Here is a 22,170-nt window from a genome sequence, read left to right as displayed (position 1 = left end):
GCGAAACTTGGGCTAGCTCGATGATTCGTGACTTTTGTGCTTGGCTGGGAAAATCGCAAACAAGGCTTTATGTTTGTATGAAACATCATAAAACATCAGCTTTAATTTAACTGCTGAGACTTCTAAAATGTAATCAACCAACAGGCAACAACGTTCTAGAGTTTACGGGTTACGAGGACACGTAAACACATCACCGCTTGCCGTTGGTTTTCTACCGCCCCCTTGCTCGGTCTGAAAGCAATTCACTCTGATGACGTCACTCGCGGAGTTGTCATGGCGTCTTCGGGACTGAAGCTAGAGCTGCAATTTAGCTAAAATCTGTCGACAGTTTGTAAATCGAAATGGAGAAAAATGCAAACCTGCATCGAGATATGGAGGGGAGTTCTTTGTGTGCCACCATTGCAGCAGAGATGGACGATGTTACGGCTGTTGGTGGGATGAAAGGAGCAACCGATAAATGCAAGAATAGTGAGCCTCCTCTCAGTACTTTGGTTAACGTTAGTTGTAATAACAGCACCGCTACTGTTCCCAGCGCCGTTACTGTCATTTCCAGCGCTGAGAAATCTGACATGCCGGAGATGATCGAAATCCTCCCGGTGCAGGGAAAGGACACCGAGGCGGGCGGATCGTGGTCGGAGTCGGGGGATCAGATCAGTAACGGGATGGGACATGACTCGGTGGTACTGGCTACAGGAAATAGCGAGGGTGGTACCTCAAAGTTAGTAAACAACAAAAAGGATGGCCTGCCCTCATCTCTTCCCAGGGCATCGGGTGCGAGGGACACAGACGCGGATGCTGAGGTTTCGGGTTGTGCAGAAATCGAACAGACGAAACTTGCCAAACCGACACATCTATGTCCGGACAATACAATAACGGGAAACGTCAAATCGGGGCTACCCAGTGATCACACCATATCCGAGGGATTGCCAAGTGGGAGTGACCCTGATCCGAGCCTGGCTGGGGAATCTCGAAGCATAGATTCACTGGAGTCCTTCTCAAACCTCAACTCCTGCCCCAGCTCGGACCTGAACAGCGAGGGGCTGGAGGACAGAGGGCTGGCCTTGGCTCTACAGAGCGAGTACGGGGTGGATGGGAGTAAGGTTTCGTGCGCCAAGGACCGGGCCGCCGGGCAGTCCATATACCACATCAAGTGGATCAAGTGGAAGGATGAGAACACGCCGATCATCACCCAGAACGAGAACGGCCCGTGTCCATTACTGGCAATTATGAATGTCCTTCTGCTCGCATGGAAGGTAAAGGCTCTGAGATGAGTGTCAATCAATAGGAATCTGATAGAGGGACTGACTTACCACAAATAGGCATCTTGGATAAGTTAGATAAGTGATAAGTGCTCCCTGAACTCTATCAGGGCAGTGAGATCATGAAATAAAAACGAATTTGTTTTTATCAAAGTGCTCTATCTCTCCAAAGTGTGTGTTTTTTCAGTTAGGTTAGAGGTTACCTGTCAGATTATGAGTATAATCTTAGAAAATAAAGCTTGTGGATATAGCCCAGTCCCTCTCTTGTAAGAGTCTGCACTCCCTAATTGAATCTTGGATGTGAGCCTGTTGTTGTATGACTTGCATCATTGATAAAACATTTAGAATTACTAATGGTAGATAAGAGATGGGTGGTATGGATGCACATCTGAAACTAAAACTTGGTGCCTCTGCATCCCTAAGCACCTTCTGTGAAAGTGAATTTCTGTCTGTTAAACTGCTCCTTCCTGTATACTGCAGGACATTGGGTCCAACGGTAATTGGAGACGTCTGTTTGGCCCTATTTTTGGTTAACATTTATTGTAGCACTTTGTTTGATGAATGGGTGCTCATGTGTTTCTGTTGCAGGTTAAGATGCCACCTATGATGGAAATTATAACCGCTGAACAACTAATGGAATATCTCGGTGAGTGTTTGTAGCTGTGAAACCTGTTACAGGAGAGCGTGTCTCCAACAACCATCATTGATGAAGGGGGGAAAAAATCATTATAATAACAATAACAAACCGTGTTGCCTCGCTGGATCTGGCCCTTTTTCTGCTTGGCTTTTTTTAACCTCGCTTCACACCTCCCCTCCTGATCTGTTTTCCACCTTGCAGAAAATAACAGGTTTAGTAGATTGAGCGCTGCCCATGAGTCCTCACTTGTAAACATGACTTGTGTTTCATGTCCCCTCAAACTTGCTTAAGGTCAGATATATATTCCAGAGTCAACAGAGGAAGGGGAATCCCCGGTGCGCCAGTCCTCTGCTTTTGTCAAGGAAACAGGAGCCACCTCCTCTCCCTGCGCGGCATGCTGCGCCTCCTGCCGCCCCTCATAACTCGAACGTCTCTACGATATCAAAGTGGAGTGTCTGATTACGGCAGGCACTCTCACCGAGATAGAGCCAGTCCCCACTACTGTCTCCTCTCAGCAGTTTTCTGTTTGGCTGCAGTATCTGAGCTGTCAGTGTCCTTTGGCATGAGGAGACTAAACTCTTCCAGATCACAAGATAACATGTGAACTCTTGTTTTTCGGGTCGATTTTTCCTTTTTATGTGATTGTTGAACTTGTCTGTGTGTGTTGACCACCCCGGCTCTTGAAGGACTTTGGCGGTATTTACTCTCCGCGCATTTTTCTTTTTTCTCCAAACGTGGCATCTGTGTTGCATTTCTGAGGACGAATTTCTCAGAGTCAAAGCGACGTCTCGTGCTTTCTTTCGATTCCTGCTCAAGCGATTCATCTTGTGTAATGGTCAGGAGCTGCTAGATAACTCCTGAACTCGACCCTGCTCTTCACAACGCATTAATACAAACGCCAGGGGTGATGAAGCGTAGAGGGCGAGATAGATGCGGTATGAAAGAGGATGGTGGCGGTTCTTCAGCAGTTCACCATGGAGCAATGCCGGCGATCCAGCAGCAGAGAGAGAGAGAGAGAGCGAGACCCAGTCAGGGAGGAGGACCACAGTTCACTGGAGGACAGAGCGAAGGGGTTTTCCCTGGTGTGGACCGCGAAAAGCCATTCGGCTGGTCGGCCCCCTGCTGGGAGCATTCTTCACTTGCACCGAAGTCTGCATGGAGGGTGGAGATCAAATCAGAGGAGTTTGTTTTTTTGTACACAACAACCGTTTAATGAGCAAAATCACGTTTGTTTACTTGCTCATGGTAACATTAGCTTTATTTTGTGCATTGACAGGCTAGTCCAGAGGTCGGCAGTTATTTTTCACAGCGTGGCGGATAAAGAAATTGCCCTGCCTGTCTGGGCCAGCCAATTATAATCATATTGCTTCAGTCTCAATGTTATTTGTAAAGTGCTACTTAGGGGGGAAAAAAACGTCCAAAATAGGCAATTTTTTTTGTGGATATACTGCATTCATTCTATTTGCTTTAATGAAATCAGTTTGCAAGTCAAGCTAAGATGCAGCATGGCAGTCTGTATCTTTCTCCCTCTGCAGCTGTTTAACTTCATGTGTCTGATGTTGACAACAGGTCGATGGCGTCCCTTTACGTAATTCTCAATGAAAGCTCTGCTGATAGTTGCGTGAGAGATTTATACATACATTCACATTCACCAGTTCATAATACATTAAGACTCCTTTCTCCTTTCATAAATACAGGAGTAGACTACAATAGAACATTAACAACAATAGAAGAAGAATATATTTGTAGAGGACTTTCATGACATTTCTATTTACTATGTGAATTACTTTAAATGGTTCCTGCAGTATAAGGAACAAAACAATCATATCAGTAATATGGTGTTCAAAATAGCCTGAGGTGTCATGGTCAATTCTGTATGTGGCCTGCCTTGAAAAATCACTGCCTACCCTTGATCTATTGTAAAGCCTAGATTTTGGTTTGCCGTATACATGATATGACGGTAAGCACAGTGACCCTTCGTCTGTAGTGCCGATCAGGCTGAGGGCGACCAGGAGCCAGGCAGGTGCCGGCTTACGGTCTCTGCCCCTCGGTTCTGTCTTCGCTGAGTCGACACAACTCTCAGGTGACACCCCGCTGGACAGGGACTCGGCTGATCCCACATGTTGGGACCCGCCCTTCCTGCAAAAACAGCTGTCCGGCGGGACCGGGGATTAGAAACGTCTCACAGCATCTGCCGTCGGTAGTGTCATGTTCTGTACAAACGCTTGAGTTGTGAAGCCATTTTGTTAATCACTGCATATCCCTGCTGATCAAGGTGGGGATTGTTTCCATCCATCATCTTCCCTGCCCATGTCTCTGCCTTCCTTTAATTAGCTTCCTTATTTTGTATCTCGTGCGACATATCTCTCTCTCTCTCTCTCTCTCTCTCTCTCTCTCTCTCTCTCTCTCCCTCTGCAGGCGACTACATCCTTGACACCAAGCCTAAAGAGATTTCTGAGGCCCAGCGGCTAAACTATGAGCAGGTAAGGCCCGCCTAATCACTGCAGACCATTGTTATTAAATGTGTGTGTAAGCAGACTGCTGAGTGTTCATGTTCATGGAGTTCAAGGAGCATAGGGCTTCTCTCTCTCTCGCTCTCTATCGCTCTCTCTCTCTCTCTCTCTCTCTGATCGTTAATTGAGTGGAAGCAGCAGAGTTAAACTCGAGGTCCCCCTTTTTTTCCCCTTGCACACGCAAAATATCTCCGCTTTTCCATTTTGTGACTGCTGTTCTCACCGCCATTACTGACTCTGTGCAGCAGTATACAAAGTGAGGTGCTGCTCATATGCAGTATAGCTGTGTCCATACACGCCAGTGGGTTTGCACAACATTTGCATTGAGGTTGCAGAGGTCAGCGCATGTTCGGTAATATGGAAATCAGCACTGGGTTGATTGCAAGCCATATAAAACTGCAGCTTAGCGTTTTTTTCCCCCCACTCCTATATAGGTTACATAAGACGTGTCTTGCAAGGCCCAGGGAACAACAGGGGTCAGCAGTGTCAGATCATGTTGTTTCACATGGCTGTGAACGCTTAGAGATGCATGGCTGGGTTCCGCTCCAGGCTAGCACTGAGGCTGTGTATGTGTATGTGTGTGTGTGTGTGTGTGTGTGTGTGTGTGTGGCTCACATAGAGAGGCACTCAGAGAAGGAGCTCCAAGCCCAGCTCCAGCTCCAGCTCCCCTGCTTCTTCCCATCTCTGCTGTCTGCCTACAGTGTGGGAGGGGCCCTGCCTCTCCTCCTCCTCTACACTCTTGTGTGGCAGGGAACCAGCAGCACATCTGTGAATGGTTTCAATCCACACTTGTCCCTCATTTAGAGAGGAGAAAAAATAATGTGCGGCCTCCTCGTAGCTTGCTCTCTGGCATGGTCTTTCTAAATTTAAGTCGAGCTGAAATACATCCTCTTAAATGAAACGGCGGCGTCCTCGGCTCGCGGAGTTAAACTGAGGGAGTGGTTAGCGTTTGTGTTGCATAGTAATTATGGTGGTCTGATCCTGGACGCTGGCCCAGAGCACGGAGCTCTTTCTCCTATGGGTGTCCTGATGTCTGTATGTGTCTGTACGTCCCTGTGTGTGTCTGTGCTGGTGGCTCTAGGTGCTGTGGTTGGCATGTGGAGTTTGAAGGAGACTACAGTGGGCAGGGATCTGGGATGCTAGGAGAGAGCGAGTCTCTAGTATGCTAACGTGCGTGTCAAACAAAAAGGCTCCTCTTCTTCACATCGTGAGAGGTGTACTTTCATTGCTTTTTGCCTTTGTTTTGGATAGTGACAAATTTGATCTGAAGCTGCCCTGATTTTGAAGAGAGCTGTATGAGTTCATAATAGATAGGCCTAGTTCTATTTATAAATTCAGCTTCAAAACATCATCTGTCACAGGAGGATATGAGGATTAAAATAGCGATTGCTTGGATGTTCTTTGGCTATTGTTAAATATTTACTCAGAGGAGCTGTGGAAGTGAGAGCGTAGTTTTGTTCTGCGTTAAAGTCTCAATGGACACAGCTCTAAAGCGCTCTTACGCTTTGCAGGACCATTCATCCATGATGGCAGTGTTCAAGCATTGGAAGAAATACACTATTACGCTTAAGATGCCTCTTCTATTTAATTTGCTGTGAAAATATGGACTGAAGCCAACAATGGGCATCATTCACAAAAGTTTTCTTAAATTATTCTTACTTTTGTTCTTGAGAAAAGTGCCTAGAAAATGCATGCACAACCCCTTTAGTGCGTGCGCTCAGGCGTCACTGATGATGAATGCCAATTGCTCACGAATTGGATGCGCATGTCTGTTGATGTTGATTAGCATATAGGTAGATGCCCCTGACAACCCCATGAAATGTGTGCTGACTTAAGGAAGCACACATTTAGGAAGCACTAATGTAGGAAGCACTAATGGGAAGGTGGAGCATCCATGGCAAAGAGACTCGAGAAGAAAAACTCTGAAATAGAAATGTTGTTGTCGGGAATGAGTGAAAAAAGAAATATAATTTTTAAAAGTGTCAGCATCGGAGTGACCACAACCAAGAAAATACTGATACTGTCAGTGCTGTGACATCAGAGACTCGCACTTTGGATGAAATTAAAAATAAATCAGCTAAACATGTTTCCAGTTTAATAGAATGGCCTATTATGCCTATGAATTTGTTCAGTTAATATGGTTATTATCAGTAGCCTAATTAGGCTTACAAATGTATTGACACACATTTTGTTGTGTGACTTAGTGACTTTGCATAAAAAATAAACCTTTCAAATTAGAAACCTCTTCAGCCTATCTGCCCTCTCACGTTTCCAAACATACATAGATTTTGATCGTACCAAAGAACTAATTCAGGTAAGAAAAAAATGATGAATGCCGAAATGTTTGTGGAAATGTTGCCCTTCCAGTCTAATATAAAGGACATCCAGAGTGCTAGTGGAACAAAAACAGACATGTATTTCCGACAGTTGGCTTGTGTGTTTCTCCATCAGGTCATTTGTTTGTGCTTTCCCAAGTGTAACCTGTTGATTAAAACAGACAGATCACTGCTTTATGCAGCTCGCTTGCAGGCATGTGAGAATGGAGTATTGATCTGAGATAATGTAACAGGAGGAAGGACTGTCTAGATCCATTCAGAGGCTCCTCTCTTTCCCTCATAAAACCTAGAGTAAAACTAGTTGGCATTATGGTGGACCTTTTTATTTGATGCTGTCACCATCACATGAAAACAGGAGCACAACCTCCAAGTTATGTAGAGCCTTGAAAAGGACCAAATCCTCAGGTTTATCTTTTCACATGGAAGTAAACATGTGGAGTTACAGATTGTAATTCAAAAAATCTTTCAAACTACCTTGACGGTCCATCTGACAAATTTGTAGAACAGTGACAGCTGTTTATATATACCTGGTTTCATGATAGTAGGACCTCACGCTCACTGTGGGACTTATAGCCTTGTAAACTGATCATTAACTACAGGGAAAATGACTTAATGTAATGGTTTACTTTTGTCCCCCAGTCTCACTGATTGATTTGGAGGTTTTTTTGGTTCATGGTTCTGTTAATAATTTTGAAGATATATTGGTGGACAGACACAAAACACACACACACACACACAGCAAACATCTGAGAGGATGCAGATTACAGTGTTTATTGTTGACAGAGCCTCATGTCAGCCTGTACAATCTCATCCCCCTAGCGTGATTTTCTTTGAACAACAGACATAAAAATAATGTGATCAAGATATCAACAAAAAAAAGAGCATTTATATTGTAACTTGTGTCTAGCACAGCGGTGGTGAAAGAGTGTATTGCTCAAGTGCCTTGCTTGGCAGAACACTGGTAGTTTTTAGATTTAAAATCAGAATGCTAGATTGTGTAAGCGGTTAATTCCCCAATGCTAGAGAACATGGCCTATTTAGTTATTATTTCCAACAGTTTGAGGCTCGATGATAGTTCGATTTATAGGCCACATTATGTTTTAATGTGGGAACTCCCACGTGTCAGCAGGCACTGCTGGGTGCATCTTGTCATTAACAATGTTAAGAAATGAAAGCCGATTCTTTTAATGTTTTTTACCTGGGTGAGTTATGAATGAATTAGATTGATTGATTTGAGTGATTTCGCCCCAAGTGCCTTATGCTACCATGGGTTCGTACATTTTCTTATATGGGTGGCCCATGTGAGAATCAAATCCCTCATTCTGGCACTGTAACACCATGCTGTACCAACTACATCGGAGCACAGTTCATTTGTTCTACTTATGATTTTATTTTAACTCAATTATGGGAAAAGTTAACAGAGAGTGAGAGAGGCAGAGCAGCCTAGCTTGGACATGTTTACTCTGAAGAATGAAAGTGCAAATACAGTCCAGAGCAGAGTCTGTTCTGTGCTAATGTTACACTGTGGCAGTGACTCCAACACAAACACAGACAGATCTGAGTGATGGCGTGCTAATCAGCAGATCTCAAAGCGCTCATCTGCTGTTATTCGACTGAAGCCTTCTGCCCTGAAGTAAAGAGATGTGGTCCATTACATGGGTCCTGCTAATCCTGCCATCACTGCTCATAAGCGTTCTAATCCACACACTCAGACGGGCCAGCTAAAGGCTTTTCACCTCACCACTCCTCGCTAAGCGTCAGAGCTGGAGGAGCTCACTGCTCGTGGAACACATCTCCACTGTAAAATTAAAAATAGAGTCCGCACACTGCTCTACTCCCATCTGCAAAGTTATTTGCCAGTTACTGGCTGTGTGACGCTTCGAGCCATTATGCTCTTCATCGGACATGAAAGACAATGAACACCGCCTCCATTAAAAGCCTTTTAGACAGGTCACATGATAGGTCACCTGGTCAAAAAAACACCACCATTCATAGTGTATAAATCGTCATATTCAAATACAGCATACTGAATAATACATTGTTAAATTTCATAATACAGTGTTTACAAAATACATAAAAATAAATACCATATTATCAATGAATATATTATGAAATTTCATAATATAGAAAAACATCTTAGAATAGATATGAACAATCGTCCAAAAAAATCAGATATGAGCATGAAGGCCTGTGTTGTGCACATAGCATTAGATTTGTTTTGATGAAACCTGTATAGACCCTGAAATTGGTATGACTGATGCCAGCCATGCAAATTAACCACATGATGTCATCCAGTCCTCATGACAGGGCAACGTCATAAGATCCCTTTTAAACCTGGGAAAACCCTGAACTAGAATATTTCCTTACATGGTACAACATATTAGAGAATATATATGACATAAGTATTAGGACAAGTTAACAGAATAAATTAAAGTCATTTAAAGTTGATATTTGGTAACTCACTAAAATAACTGCATGAAGTTTATGACCCATCACTTCACCAGATATCTTCCTTTGAGAAGGTCTACTAAGCCAAACAAAAAAAAAAAAGCAGCTTCTTGTATAATTATTATTCACTGTACATCTCAGTGGGATTTCAGCTACAGGATGGACTCTGCCCTATAGTCCTCTGTTACAATGTGGAATAAATAGCTAATTCTCAGGCTCAATGTTTAAGCCCTGAAATAGTATATCAACCATAAGCATTGCTCACCCATTTCCCTGCCTCAAGTTACACAGTTACAACCAGAAACATAGTAATATATTTCATCCTGCAACTGAAATTCCATTGAAATGCAAGAGGCAGCATTTAGGGCTTGCTAGATTATATCAAAGGAAAGTATCACTCATCTAGTGATGTTGATGAGACTTAAAGTTTACACAGAAGTTGTGTGTCAAGTGATGTAGCTAAATAGTGAACTTAGATTCATTTCCTTGCAGTTAAAGGAGAAGGCGGGTGTCATTTAGAGGTACAGCCTGTCTACTGTCTACGTCTAGTTTACATTTTGCCCCAGTCATTTACATTTACTCGTTTTTCATCATTTCAAAATACAAACATTACGGTGTCAAACCTACGACGGCCCAAGTAAAAAGACATGGATGTGACAAAGCGTGTTAGGCGACATGTTTTTGAGGGAGTATTTACTGGCGGAAACTTGCATTTCTTTCTGTGGGTGTCAGGTGATTGACAGTAAGCAGAGTTTAACATAATGTGCGCACTGATATGAACACGCTCAACTCAAGCACAGTGAAATAATCATAAAACAGAAACTTTGGCAAAACCAAATTAAGGCTTCATGTTTACTGTGATGGATTATCTAACTCGGACAATTTTCATGTGTGTAGAAATTGTGTTTCATACTGTAGAACGTTTCCATAATATGTGTAAATATGGAAGCAAACATCATCATGCCCTGAATTCAAGACCTTGTTCTCCTTGTTCCCCAGAACATGAGTGATGCCATGGCGGTGCTGCACAAGCTGCAGACGGGTCTGGATGTGAATGTGAAGTTCACAGGGGTGCGCGTCTTTGAGTACACCCCAGAATGCATTGTGTTTGATCTGCTGGACATCCCCCTCTACCACGGCTGGCTGGTTGACCCCCAGGTGAGACTGACCTTCCTCACTGCTGCGCTGCCTTCCCCTCTCTTCAACCCAACTTATTTTCTTGGCCTCTCCTCTCTCTCCCTGCGCATCTCTCTCTCTCATCTTCCACCGTTATATATTGATATTCTGATACTCTGTTAGCCACCACCTCTTGTTGTTTTTCTGAAATCAAGTCTGCACAGTGGTGATAGCGTAAATATGAACACCCTGTTACTAGCTGTATTTTTTCTCCGTTGTGAATTTTATAGCATGATATTGTAGCTTGTTCTTCTATTTATAATACAATAGGACAAAAGCTTGGTGAATGCTCTTTTCCCTAATTATTTTTTATCTTTGTTTTCAGATGCGTGACATTGTCAAGGCAGTGGGCAACTGCAGCTACAACCAGCTGGTAGAGAAGATAATATCCTGCAAACAGTCAGACAGCAGTGAGCTGGCAGGGGAAGGTGAGTGCTTTAGTCATTTCATTGCTTTCCCTCTGTCCTTCCCTATTCCCTGCCTCTCCCTTCTCCTACATCTTTGTTGCTTATTAAGGCCCACATTTCACTACTCTGTTTCTCAGTTTGCTCCCTGTGTAGTTAAAGGTGATATAAAAGAGCAAAAGAATAAAGTGACAAAAATAATAAACCTCATTTCATGGCCTAAACACAAGAGACTGACATTTTGATAATGTCCTCTTTCTCTTAAGTTTGCACATTGCAGTCAAGTATCGAGTTCTTCATTGTTTACATCTAATGGTACAAGTACAGCTTTGCAGAGTAATGAGATTTTACAGCATAACATTCATTCAGCGGCACATCCATTACATGGGGTGTGTGTATTGGACTGCCCAGTGCAAACACATTCTGCACAAAACCACTGACCCAGTCCAAATAAAGCCAAGTACATGTGGCTACTCAACAAATGAGCTGCTTCCACAGCTCACAGTAGCCCTACCAGCTGTGTGTAACTTCTCCTCTGTAAATACTCTCTCATTCAACATCATGCTTCCTAATTAGTTGTCAGCTGGGGAGCTGCCAGTTCTACCCATCAAGATCTCCGTCTTAGCCCATGATGATACCTTGCATTCACCCCTTTCTGTTGGACAGTGTAAACTTGTTAGATGTTTTTTTCTCTCCTGGCTTGAGAGGCTTTTTTACAGCATGAACTGTATAGCCTAGAAATTGATGTGAGGACTAGATTTAAGCGGTTTGATGCTGCTGGCTGGCCATCAGTTGCCCATCACTGCTTTAAGAGATAAAATAGCACTTTACACCATGTTGAAATGGAGCAGCCTTTAAATGGACTGACATCATTTCAGCTGTCTTATTCCACTTATAAAACTCTCATAAACCTTCTTTGTATTTGTCATTGTAACTTTTTAATGGGCTTAATTATTAAATATTTTCACTGTGTGGGACAAACACCAATCAAAGAGCTAAAATTGTTATGTTCGCCTCCTAAGTGCCGATTCCAGCGTTTCTAGGGCAGCCTTTGTCTATTCTTCCATCTGTTTGTCTTTCACACTGATTTTGTCGGTGTTTCTCACACTCACTCCAAATTGACTGTCACTCTTTCTCACTAATGTCACTCACCATCTGCCTGTCCGTTTATGTTGAGTCCACTATTGTAACTGTGGCTTCCAAATGCAAGGAATCAAAATTCTCAAACAGCCACTATAGACGCCACATCAGGGTTTCCAACATGCTTTCCAAGCCGTGACCGGTATGCCTGAATAAGTACAGACTTAGTTACCCCGTTTGATGGTTGATTGTAGTTTAGGTGATGCATCCAGTAGCCCATGGCAACTAGATGATGACAGGCTGATGAAAGTGTTGATGATCCAAATAAAAAGGTAATTTACAAGTGACAAACAAATCTTAGAAAATGAAAGCACAAGGAAAAACTATGCACTGGCGTCTTCCTGAGCTAATAAATTAGCTACCTTTGACGCCATATTAACTATGCACAGGTCAATAGGTAAGTGATAGGTAAGACTTTTCAAAATAAGAGCACCATCATAACGTGAACAAATCCATAACATGAATCCACTCTCAGAAGTTCATTTTCTGTAAATGAATTACATGAACTAAGGACAAAACCAACAACACATGCAAAAATTAACCTTGTCAATATTAACAAAACGGCTCCTACAGTATCACTTAACAGGTTATGGGTCCACGTTGCTGCATTTGCTATGGACTCACAAGGTCAACCTCTCCCTCTTTTTCCCTGCATGTTTCTTCTTCTGCCACCGGTAGGCATCGTGGCGGAGCAGTTTCTGAGCAGCACAGCCACTCAGCTGACGTACCACGGCTTGTGTGAGCTCACATCCACTGTACAGGAGGGAGAGCTCTGCGTCTTCTTCAGGAATAACCACTTCAGCACCATGATCAAATACAAGGTAAAAACACACCGTACTGACTACACCAGTACCAGGACTGTCTCGTTCTCTGCTAATGTCCATGCAAACATCAGCAAAACTAGGTTCACCCTCGAAAACAAGTTGCCTTCTCTTTCGTCTGTGAACTAACCACTACAAACTCTGCATTAATCAAACTCCTCTCTCTGGGCTACTCAGTAAGAAATTGTGCTTTTGATGGATTGTTGATTTTCACACAAAAGACAAAGCATTTAATTGATATTTGATTAAAATAACACAATATTTTAAGATGTCTAATCATTATGTCCAGTGGATAAAGACAGGGACCTTGCTACTATCCAGTGTTATAATCTTTCTGTTAACAGCTGAATTACTTCAGCGGCCTCCTCTTTCTGCTTCTCTTCCCTCCCAACTGTCAAACATCCTCACACTTCAGTCCCTTAAGAGTGTTCACTGCACAGCGTTCCTACATCATGCTCTTAAAACTGATGAAAACTCCCTATTTAATTGTAACGGCTATGCAGCGTACCAAGACAAGTCATGGTGATCTTTTAAGGAGGTCCTGTTGAGCACCTACAGGTCTGCATCCTATCTCCAACAGCTCCCGCCCAGCGCTGCCGTGCCGTGTCACTGCAGCCGGGACAGACCTTTCCTGTTATCTACAGGAGGGGAAGTGGAGCCTGCGTACATTCGTTTTGAATAGTACAGTATGGTTGCCAATGTAAGCAAAGCTGTGTGTAACACCTGTAACCCTTAGATAAAGGCCTATGAGTACCCAAGACATCCACATGGATACACACATACAATCCTGTTAGCACTGTCATGATAAACCACCAGTCACCTAAAAGACCCGGTTGTGTACTAACGGTAAAATCTGTAAAGTTGCGATGACGTTTACATGCGGTTTGACACTGATAAGGTGTGTATGTGTAATGCGTTAAGTATGTGTGTGTCTCCTAGGGCCAGCTGTACCTCCTGGTCACAGACCAAGGCTTCCTGACGGAGGAGAAGGTGGTGTGGGAGAGCCTCCACAATGTGGACGGAGACGGCAACTTCTGCGATTCGGAGTTCCGGTTGCGGCCTCCTTCTGATCCAGAGACGGTGTACCGCGGACAGCAGGACCAGATAGACCAGGTCTGAACACTGATGAAGGCAAGGCTGGCAGACCCAGCATTTACCCACCCTGAAACACTTTAGCATGTTGTGCCTGGTAATGTTACACAGATCTTCAGTGCCCCGGCTGTACTCTCCTCAGGCTTGCTGCTCCGTGTTTTTTTTTAGTTGTAGTTATTTTGCAGAAATCATATAAACACTGGGGGGAAAGGGGAGAGAAGGAGGAGTATGTGTGTATGTGGGTGAGACAAAAGAACAACACAAGAGACATCAAAACCCGAGAAGAAGGGGAATGGCACAAAGTCATCAAAATGCATAAATAATGAGGAAGGGAAATCAAGTGAATTTGAGAGTGGCCGTCTGTACTTCTCTGCTTCAACTGCACACCATCCCAGGCTGACAAAATTGTAAGGGAAAGTTCCTCAATAATAGATGTGTAAAAGCTCCCCATACGTGCATTTTAAGCAGACACAGAGACAAACACACACGGACACACACACACACACACATAACACCCCACTGGTTAGACACTTGAAAGCCTGTAAAGCAGATAGCAGGGATGCATGGCGCCCCCCTCCGTTCTGTCCCATGCATAGCTGTAGCACACTCTCCTCAACGGCCTCTTTAATAATGCATGGGGTTTTGGTCTCCTAGGCATTTTACTGGTTTCACAGCTGTCTGCTCATTGGTTGGCCAGTTTGGTCCAAACACAGGCTGGCCGACACATTGTCTGCCTTGCTCGCACACACACGCACGTACACACACACATAAGAATATGGAGGACATCACTTCTTAATCTCCTCGTTTGCACAAGCCCAGTCTCTCTTATCAGTGAGAGAGCTTTATCGTGGAAATCAGCTGAGACAATTTTCTACACTCATGATCAATTCGATTAGATTAGATGAAACTTCTAATGATCCCCGTGGGGAATTTGGGTCATTGCACTGCAGTGGTAAAGAATATAATGTAGAAAAGAATAGAACAAATAGAACATATTGAAGATAATAGAACACATAATTACTACAAAAAGAACATGTTGAAGATAACACAACAAATGGAAAATATTGAAGATAAAGACACAGATGGCTGAGTTACTAAGAGCTGGTGCAGCTGTGGTTGTGTGTGGGTTAAAATGTGTGTGTGTGTGTGTGTGTGTGCTTGGATGTGTGTGCAGTATTTGTTAAGGACTGAAAAAGATTTCATCTATTGCATATCAGAATACAGCATGTAAGTAGTCGTCACACTGACAGGTGTGCTCGTAAAACACCAAAAAAGCAACTATCTCGCTCTCTCTCACTCTCCCTCTCTCTCTCCCTCTCTCTCTCTCTCTCTCTCTCTCTCTCCCCCTCTCTCTCTGTGCACGTGTGTGTGTGTGTGTGTATCTAGGACTATCTGATGGCGCTGTCGCTGCAGCAGGAGCAGCAGAGCCAGGACCTACAGTGGGAGCAGCTCCCCGAGGGCATCAGTGACCTAGAGCTGGCTAAAAAGCTTCAGGAGGAGGAGGACCGACGCGCCTCCCAGTACTACCAGGAGCAGGAGCAGGAGCAGGCGGCCGCCGCAGCCGCAGCGGCACAGGCACAGGTGGGGAGGGGGTGTGTGAAGGGAGATAGGGGGGGTTAGGTGGGGAAAGGGAGGAGAAGTAAGACTGAAAACCAATGTGGGGCATTTCATGTAACGCGAGGTGGAAAATGTTGTCCTTCAGAATGAGATGGAGGATTTAACAGGATGTCCACATTGAGCAATTAATTGAGGAATTAAGTGGGAAAAGGGTTATTCTTATTTTTGTGATACTAGTAGGGATTTACTGAAGGACAGTCTCCCCACTTACTGCGCCTCCAGCTGCAGATAGAAGTCCGATACACAGTACCAGGGTGCGGCCATTCATGAATTGAATTGAGAATGCATGGTAAATTCCAATTCAATTCCTGGAGTTGGAATTGGAATTGGAATGTCACCCAGCTCTAAGGAAACAGAATTGGAATGGAATTGGAATGACAGGAAACAGAATCACTTCTAAGAGAGGTTGTGTTGACTTGCTAAACATTATAAATCAAACACAATGAATCAAATAAAAGACAGTTAAACAAATCAAATACATTCAATCATAATGTATGTATTACGATTACATGTTATGTTTTAAAAAACACCTGAAAGGTACTTCTAACATTTTATGATATTCAGTATTGATAATATACAGTATAACACTATGTGTAATCTCAGATATGTGGTAAGAAAAAAACAAAAATGTCATAGAATTTTATTGAATTTAATTAAACTTCCTGAAATTGCAATTCAATTCCAATTCTGTTTCCTGTAGGTTTTTTCAAATTCCAATTCCAATTCCTCAGTTGAAATGAATTGATTGATGAATTGATGAGCTCATTCATGAATTGACCCCAACCCTGCACAGTACACTGATGACACAATTCCCGTAGATGACCCGATCAGAAGGAGTTGAGCGTATTTTACGTCTCAGACGCAGTGTCACGTTGCGGTTTGTAACGAGCCCCCAGGCAGCTTCTCTGATTGTCCCGTTCTCCTCTGTCCCGTCTGTGCAGCAGGGTCAGCAGGAGCCTGCGGGGGGAGACGAGGCAGACAGAGGCGGGGTGGGAGCAGCCGGAGCGGCAGCTGGGGCCGGGACGGGAACAGCAGCCGGAGCCACGCCCAGCCCGGGGAAACAGCCCTCTGCTGGGGAGCGCAAACCCAAGAAAGAACCGAAGGATAAAGACAAATGTGTTATTTTGTAACATACAGTGTGTGTGTGTGCGTGTGTGTGTGTGAGAGAGAGCGTGTGTGTGTGTGTGCGTGTGTTTTGTGCATTTGCTTATGTGAGAAAGGGGACAGCATTTGTTTCTCCATGGATTTGACACACAACGCACAGCCCCCACTTGACGACAAAGAGAGGCAAGAAGGGAGGGAGACAGCTGGAGGAGAGACGCGACAAGACTAACAGAGGATTTGCCGTTCCCAAACCACTGGTGCCTGCTATCCTCTATCCTCAGTGGAACCCGGACATCAGAGGAAGGGACACAACTACCCCTTATCTTTCGTAGAGTTGGCCAAACTTTGTTACAAGTCGCACAGTGCACTATATTTGTGATGTGGGGTCAAGTTTATTCGGGGTGGTATATTTTATAGCAAAAGACAAAATCTACAGAAACAAAATGTCACCCTCTCACCGTATTTTTTCCAAGAAAACCATTGTCATTCATTTTTCATTATTGCAGTTTATAAGCTATTTTTTGTATTCGTATTTACAGAACATATATAGATAAAACCGGCTTTTGTTTTATTTGAGTTTTTGAAGATATTTTGAGCGAGAGATGCATAAATCATCTTAGGATTTGTTCAGTTAGCTATTGGTTGGTGGAGCCTGTTTAGGCCTTTTTGGTTTGAAATAATCAAGAGTTTGGCCATGCGATTTTGTTTTTTTTGGAGATGAGGTAACAAGAACATCATTGTGTGAAATATTTACACCTCTCTAAATGATGCCAAGTTACACATTTTATTTATGTATCTGTGTGAAAGATAGCTTTTGGGAGAGGTTTTATTTTTGTGTAAATTGAAAGGGATTTTCTCATAATATTGCCTGTTGGAAATTAATGTAACAACATTTGTGTCCCCCTTCTAAACACTATGTACCCAAATCATGTGGATTTCTAAAGGGTTACTAATGCCAGATAGCTGCCAGATACTGTAGCTACATACTAATCCTCATCACTACTTGCCCTGTTCAGATTTGCCTTACCAGAGTATGGCAGTGTTGTATTCTGCTCTGTTTGAATGTGAATGTGTGTTTGTTTTCATGTGTATGGTATATACACATATGCTATGTATATGGTATAATCATGTGTATGGTATACATGTCTCATTTGCTGAGCATTGCTGATGTAACAATTTAAATTTGGAAATAGCCAAATATTTTAAATTGTATTAGTTAAGCTACACTTATGGGACATTTAATGTTTTTATGTCACAATCCTAATGTCATTTATATTCTTCACTACAACTGCTTAGTTTCTGGACCGTTACACTGACAGTCCAGCAGGACGGTGTGGCTGATCTTAACTAAAGAGTCTGACCTTGTGTTTGAGTGAGAAAGAACTGGATGCAGTGGTGGAGTGGGTTGCAGGATGCAGTTCACCATGTTTTCAAAAAGCATCTTAACACTTAGAATGGCACTAAGATGATCTTAGCACTAAGCCGCTTGTGGGAAACAGTTTAGATTGCTACCAGTTTAAAGGCTATGGCAGTATCCCATACAAACACTCTGAGAGGCCCAGCGCCTCGCCCCATTCTCACTGTCAGTCTCTTCTGGCCACTCGCTAAAGAGATGTAGTGTGTGTGCAGACGCCACCGTGACCTCCCCTGTTGCATTCTGGGTGTAGGATTTCCTATTGTGGCTAGGTGTTGAAGAGGAATACCACGCAATTCAGGAGTTCACCATTCCTCTGGTCTAGGAAAGTTCAATTAATATTTGTGAATTCCCTCTTAAAGCCTGAATCCACACCTCTAATCTGTGACATCAAGATTTACAACTTGAATCCGTTCCAGTTGCAGTGATGTGAAACTGACTTGCTTGAGCTGTAAACCCAAACAAGCTTCGTTTTTTTAGCAGTTTTCCCCTGGGTAACCTCACTGTCACCTTTTCTAGCCCGTTCTTAGTAGAACTGCACATCAGTGTGACATCTCAAATTCAGGGAGGGACAAACTCGTCACTCATTTGTGGAATACAGGGGATAATAGTGGAAGTTCGTTCACAAATTGAGCTGTCCTAGGGCAAAGGAAAAACATTTTTGAATACTGAAATTCCGTAGTATGACCTTTTAACTTGTGCGCTCCTCACCGCAACAGACAAATACACTATGTACAGATTTATGCACACTTACAGTGGAGTTGGCTGGTAGTTTGTGCCATTATCCTACCATGGGACTGCCTCCTGAGAAACTTTTGTATCTATACATTCCAGCTGGATGCCTTGACTCAAGCCTTTTATTTGTCAGATCAAGAAAGACAGTTGTAGTAGGAGTTCCTTCCAGTGCTTGTTAAGTGGTCTCCATGTTTGTCTGTTACCGTTTTTGTTCAACAAGAACAAGCCTACTGTTGTAAGGACTGCTTCCTACCTGGCAAGATGATGTGATGGGGGCAGCAGGCTACCTATGGGACGCCTCTCTGATGGGCTTGATTTGGAGGCTGGACTTTGATCTCCCTGTTTGTTTGGCCCTCACAAGGCTATACTTTGTATATAAAACGCCTTACAACATTTCAAAGTATTTTATAGGACAAAAGGAAACAGGCGTATTACCAGAATGAGACAATCCATGCATTTTAACACACATCAGAAATACTCTCAGGCCTTTTCTGAAGGGACATATCCTCGAGTATCTTTTTCAAATGGTATGCTTTGTATCGGCAGTACCTTGGCCTGTAGTCACTTTGTCAGTCACAATCACAAGTGTGTATGTATACACAGTAGTATACACACACAACAGATTATAGGCCAACTTTATAGTTTGAAGAAACTTGTGCATAGCTTTGGAAGTCAATGGAATATTTTGACATGTAAGAGGACTTAACACTATAATATTTAAGACCCTCATTGTTGAAGTCCACACTAAAGGACAATAGATGAAGCTGCTCCGCTTGTGTTCACTTGGACTACCCCCCCAAAAAAGGAACACTATGTTAAGTATGTACAGATTGTATGGTGTGCTTTGTCCTTTATACTAGTGATGACTACCGTAGTAGTTAAGTCAAAGAGGGGAAATGGTCTACAATACATCCTTTTAGTCTCTGGTCTTTCCTAGACTCCTTGTCAATTCTCTCCATGCAGCTTTTTTTTTTTTTTTTTAAATACACACTTAGAAGAAGATAGTAAGAGAGGAACCATAAATCTGATCCTCAAAAATAGCTTGAAGCAGTAAGGAGAGAGGAGAGGGTTCCTCGGCAACAGTCTGCAGCAATGTGCTATTTTTTGTAGAACCTTTCATGACTAAATTCAGATTAGGGTATCATTGGGACCCGAATTCCCAAGTTTTACCTCCTTCATGTCTCGGCCCATAAAGTGATCATGCTGATTAAACATTCCAAAGGAAGTTTAAAAATGGAACCTCAGTTAGGGCAGTTTCATCAATCTGAAAGATTGTTTGTCGGTGTTTGTATGAGCGAGAGGTAGAGGCATGCCACACACCTTTTTCTCTTTTTTTTTTCAGATTTACTACTGTGCATTATCTTGCTATTCATATTCATTACACTTATTACCAGAATTTGATCTTTTTGTTGTAATGTGCATTTCAGTTTCACCCTTGTTCCTAAGATTAATTGATCAGAAGGATATTGTGTGTTCAATGTCTCAAGTGATTACTTGTATGCCTTGTAAAAGTGATCGTGGGGTAAATGCTGTAAAATTAGTATTTTGACAAGGTGGTCTTTGAACATGTAGTCATTGTAATTGGTTTTGCACTGTTACATTGATATGCACTAAGAGAAAAGAAACATACCTCATTTTATACAGAACAGAAATTGTGCGAGAGTGCTATTGTTCTTTGGGTACCTTTTAAAAGTAATGGCCAAAAGAATTATCTCGACTTCGTAGCCGTTGCTCTCAAGCCAGTTGAATAAAATATTAATTTGTAAAAGTATGAAAGGGCTGTTAAACTGTTTTGGCTTAAAATTAAGGAGTGTATTTGTTGACAAAGTATATAACCATTTCAATAGAACTTGCTGCAATTTGATATATTCAGGTTAGTGGTGCATCTATACCAGGCAGAAGGCTATCAATACAAATCCTGAGTACCAGCACACAGTTAATTTGATGATGCTGAGAGGTTTTTTATCAATTACTTTACAAAAAAAAAAGATAGGTGGGTGTAATTTGATTACATAAGTCTATGCTATGTAAAGTTTCTCTGCACAATTTGACAGAAAATGTGTAGATTGGACAAAACTGCAATAAAGAAAATGGCTCAAATGGTACTCTACTTGATCAGCAAAAAAAATGGTATAGGTGCATCCCTAATTCAGGTAGCTATTTTCCAGTCCAGTCAAAGTCTGTTTAATTGCATAGCTTTTCACAAATGTAATGTGATATGCTCATACTTTGACATAAAAGAGGAAAAGGCTGTTTTCTAAGGCTTGAGTGTTGTCATCTGTGTAGTAGGGAGAGGATGTTTATTCTTGTTGTATGAGACATGTGCATCCAGACTGCTAAACAATCTGAAGTGAGAAGTTTTCTTGAATGCAATATCAACTCCCAGATGTTATTTTGTGGTGCATGTATAGTGCTGAATGAAACATAAGGCAGAGTAAAATCTCATTAGCTACCCCAAGAATATCAGTTTCGTTGTATGGCCCATTATGTTTATATTTCACTTATATAAAAATACAAGCAAAAGGAACCTGTTTAGTTGTGAATATGGGAGGATAAATCTTTTGTGTTGGTTTAAATGTTCATCTATTTACATAAATGACCAAATAATGTATGTAGCCTTTCACAGTACAGTCGCAAAATGTATATGGTGATATATATAACAAAATGCCTTATAGACGAGGGACATTCAACCTGATTAGAAGTACCAGGATAATAAAAGACTAAAATCAATAGTTGCTTTGTTGTCATTGTTTGTGGTAAGGCATATATCACAGAATCACACTCAAGACAAATTTGACCAAAAACCTGATTCATACATTTATATCAATGGTTAATGTTGTGTGTGACTTATTTGAAATTTATATTGGAGCATACATTTTTATAGGTATATAGCACTAATTGTTTTTTTCCTACAATGTGAAGCCCATTGAATCCAATTCTGTGACAGCATGCCAGGAGTTTGCAAAAAGTCATGTGAAAAATTGAAAGCATGAGGCAAAAGATTCTGTGGTCTGATAAAACATAATTGAAGTCTTCAGCTGTGATGAAAAAGCGTAATATCTGGCAGAAGCCGGGCTCAGCTCATCACCCATCTGACACCGTCCCTGCTGCGAGGCACAGTGGTAGCAGCATGGCAGCACGGCCTGGATAGAGGGAACAATGACTGGTGCCGAACACAGGCAAGTTATTGGAGACCCTGCCTCAGAGTGCCGAAGACCTGAGTCTGGGGCGGTGAATTAAGCTCCAACGGGACAATGATCAAAGTCAAGAGTCCTTGAGTGGCCCGGCCAAAAGCCCAGACTTGAATCCCTTTGAAAATCTGTGGAATGGCTTGAAGATAGCTGTTCAGACACTTTCAGCCCAACTTGACCTTGCTTGAGCAAATTCGCAAGCAAGAATGGAAAAAAATCCCCAAATCCAGATGTGCCAAGCTGATAGAGACGTATCAAAGAAAACATGAAGCTGTAATCGCTC

At 42.6% G+C, this 22,170-nt stretch overlaps 1 protein-coding gene across 6 annotated transcripts; it reads left to right on the top strand.

Moving 5' to 3' along the window:
- Positions 1–263: 263 nt before the first annotated feature.
- Positions 264–21,405, top strand: mindy2 (MINDY lysine 48 deubiquitinase 2). 6 transcript variants are annotated; one of them, XM_071903656.2, is made up of 9 exons: positions 264–1,253; positions 1,848–1,905; positions 4,315–4,379; positions 10,193–10,351; positions 10,695–10,797; positions 12,592–12,734; positions 13,674–13,847; positions 15,213–15,395; positions 16,385–21,405. In XM_071903656.2, exons 1-9 carry the CDS (start codon positions 342–344, stop codon positions 16,571–16,573), a joined length of 1,986 nt encoding a protein of 661 aa, XP_071759757.1. In that variant the 5' UTR covers positions 264–341; the 3' UTR covers positions 16,574–21,405. The 6 variants fall into 6 exon arrangements, with proteins under 6 accessions (XP_071759757.1, XP_071759755.1, XP_071759756.1 ...); XM_071903654.2 differs by having other exon boundaries at positions 15,213–15,401; XM_071903655.2 differs by having other exon boundaries at positions 15,213–15,407; positions 16,397–21,405.
- Positions 21,406–22,170: the final 765 nt, after the last annotated feature.

Source organism: Centroberyx gerrardi, chromosome 1, assembly GCF_048128805.1.
Source record: "Centroberyx gerrardi isolate f3 chromosome 1, fCenGer3.hap1.cur.20231027, whole genome shotgun sequence".
Taxonomy (NCBI): Eukaryota; Metazoa; Chordata; class Actinopteri; order Beryciformes; family Berycidae; genus Centroberyx; species Centroberyx gerrardi.
Note: the sequence above shows the minus strand (reverse complement) of the source record. Positions and strands in the feature narration are given on the sequence as shown.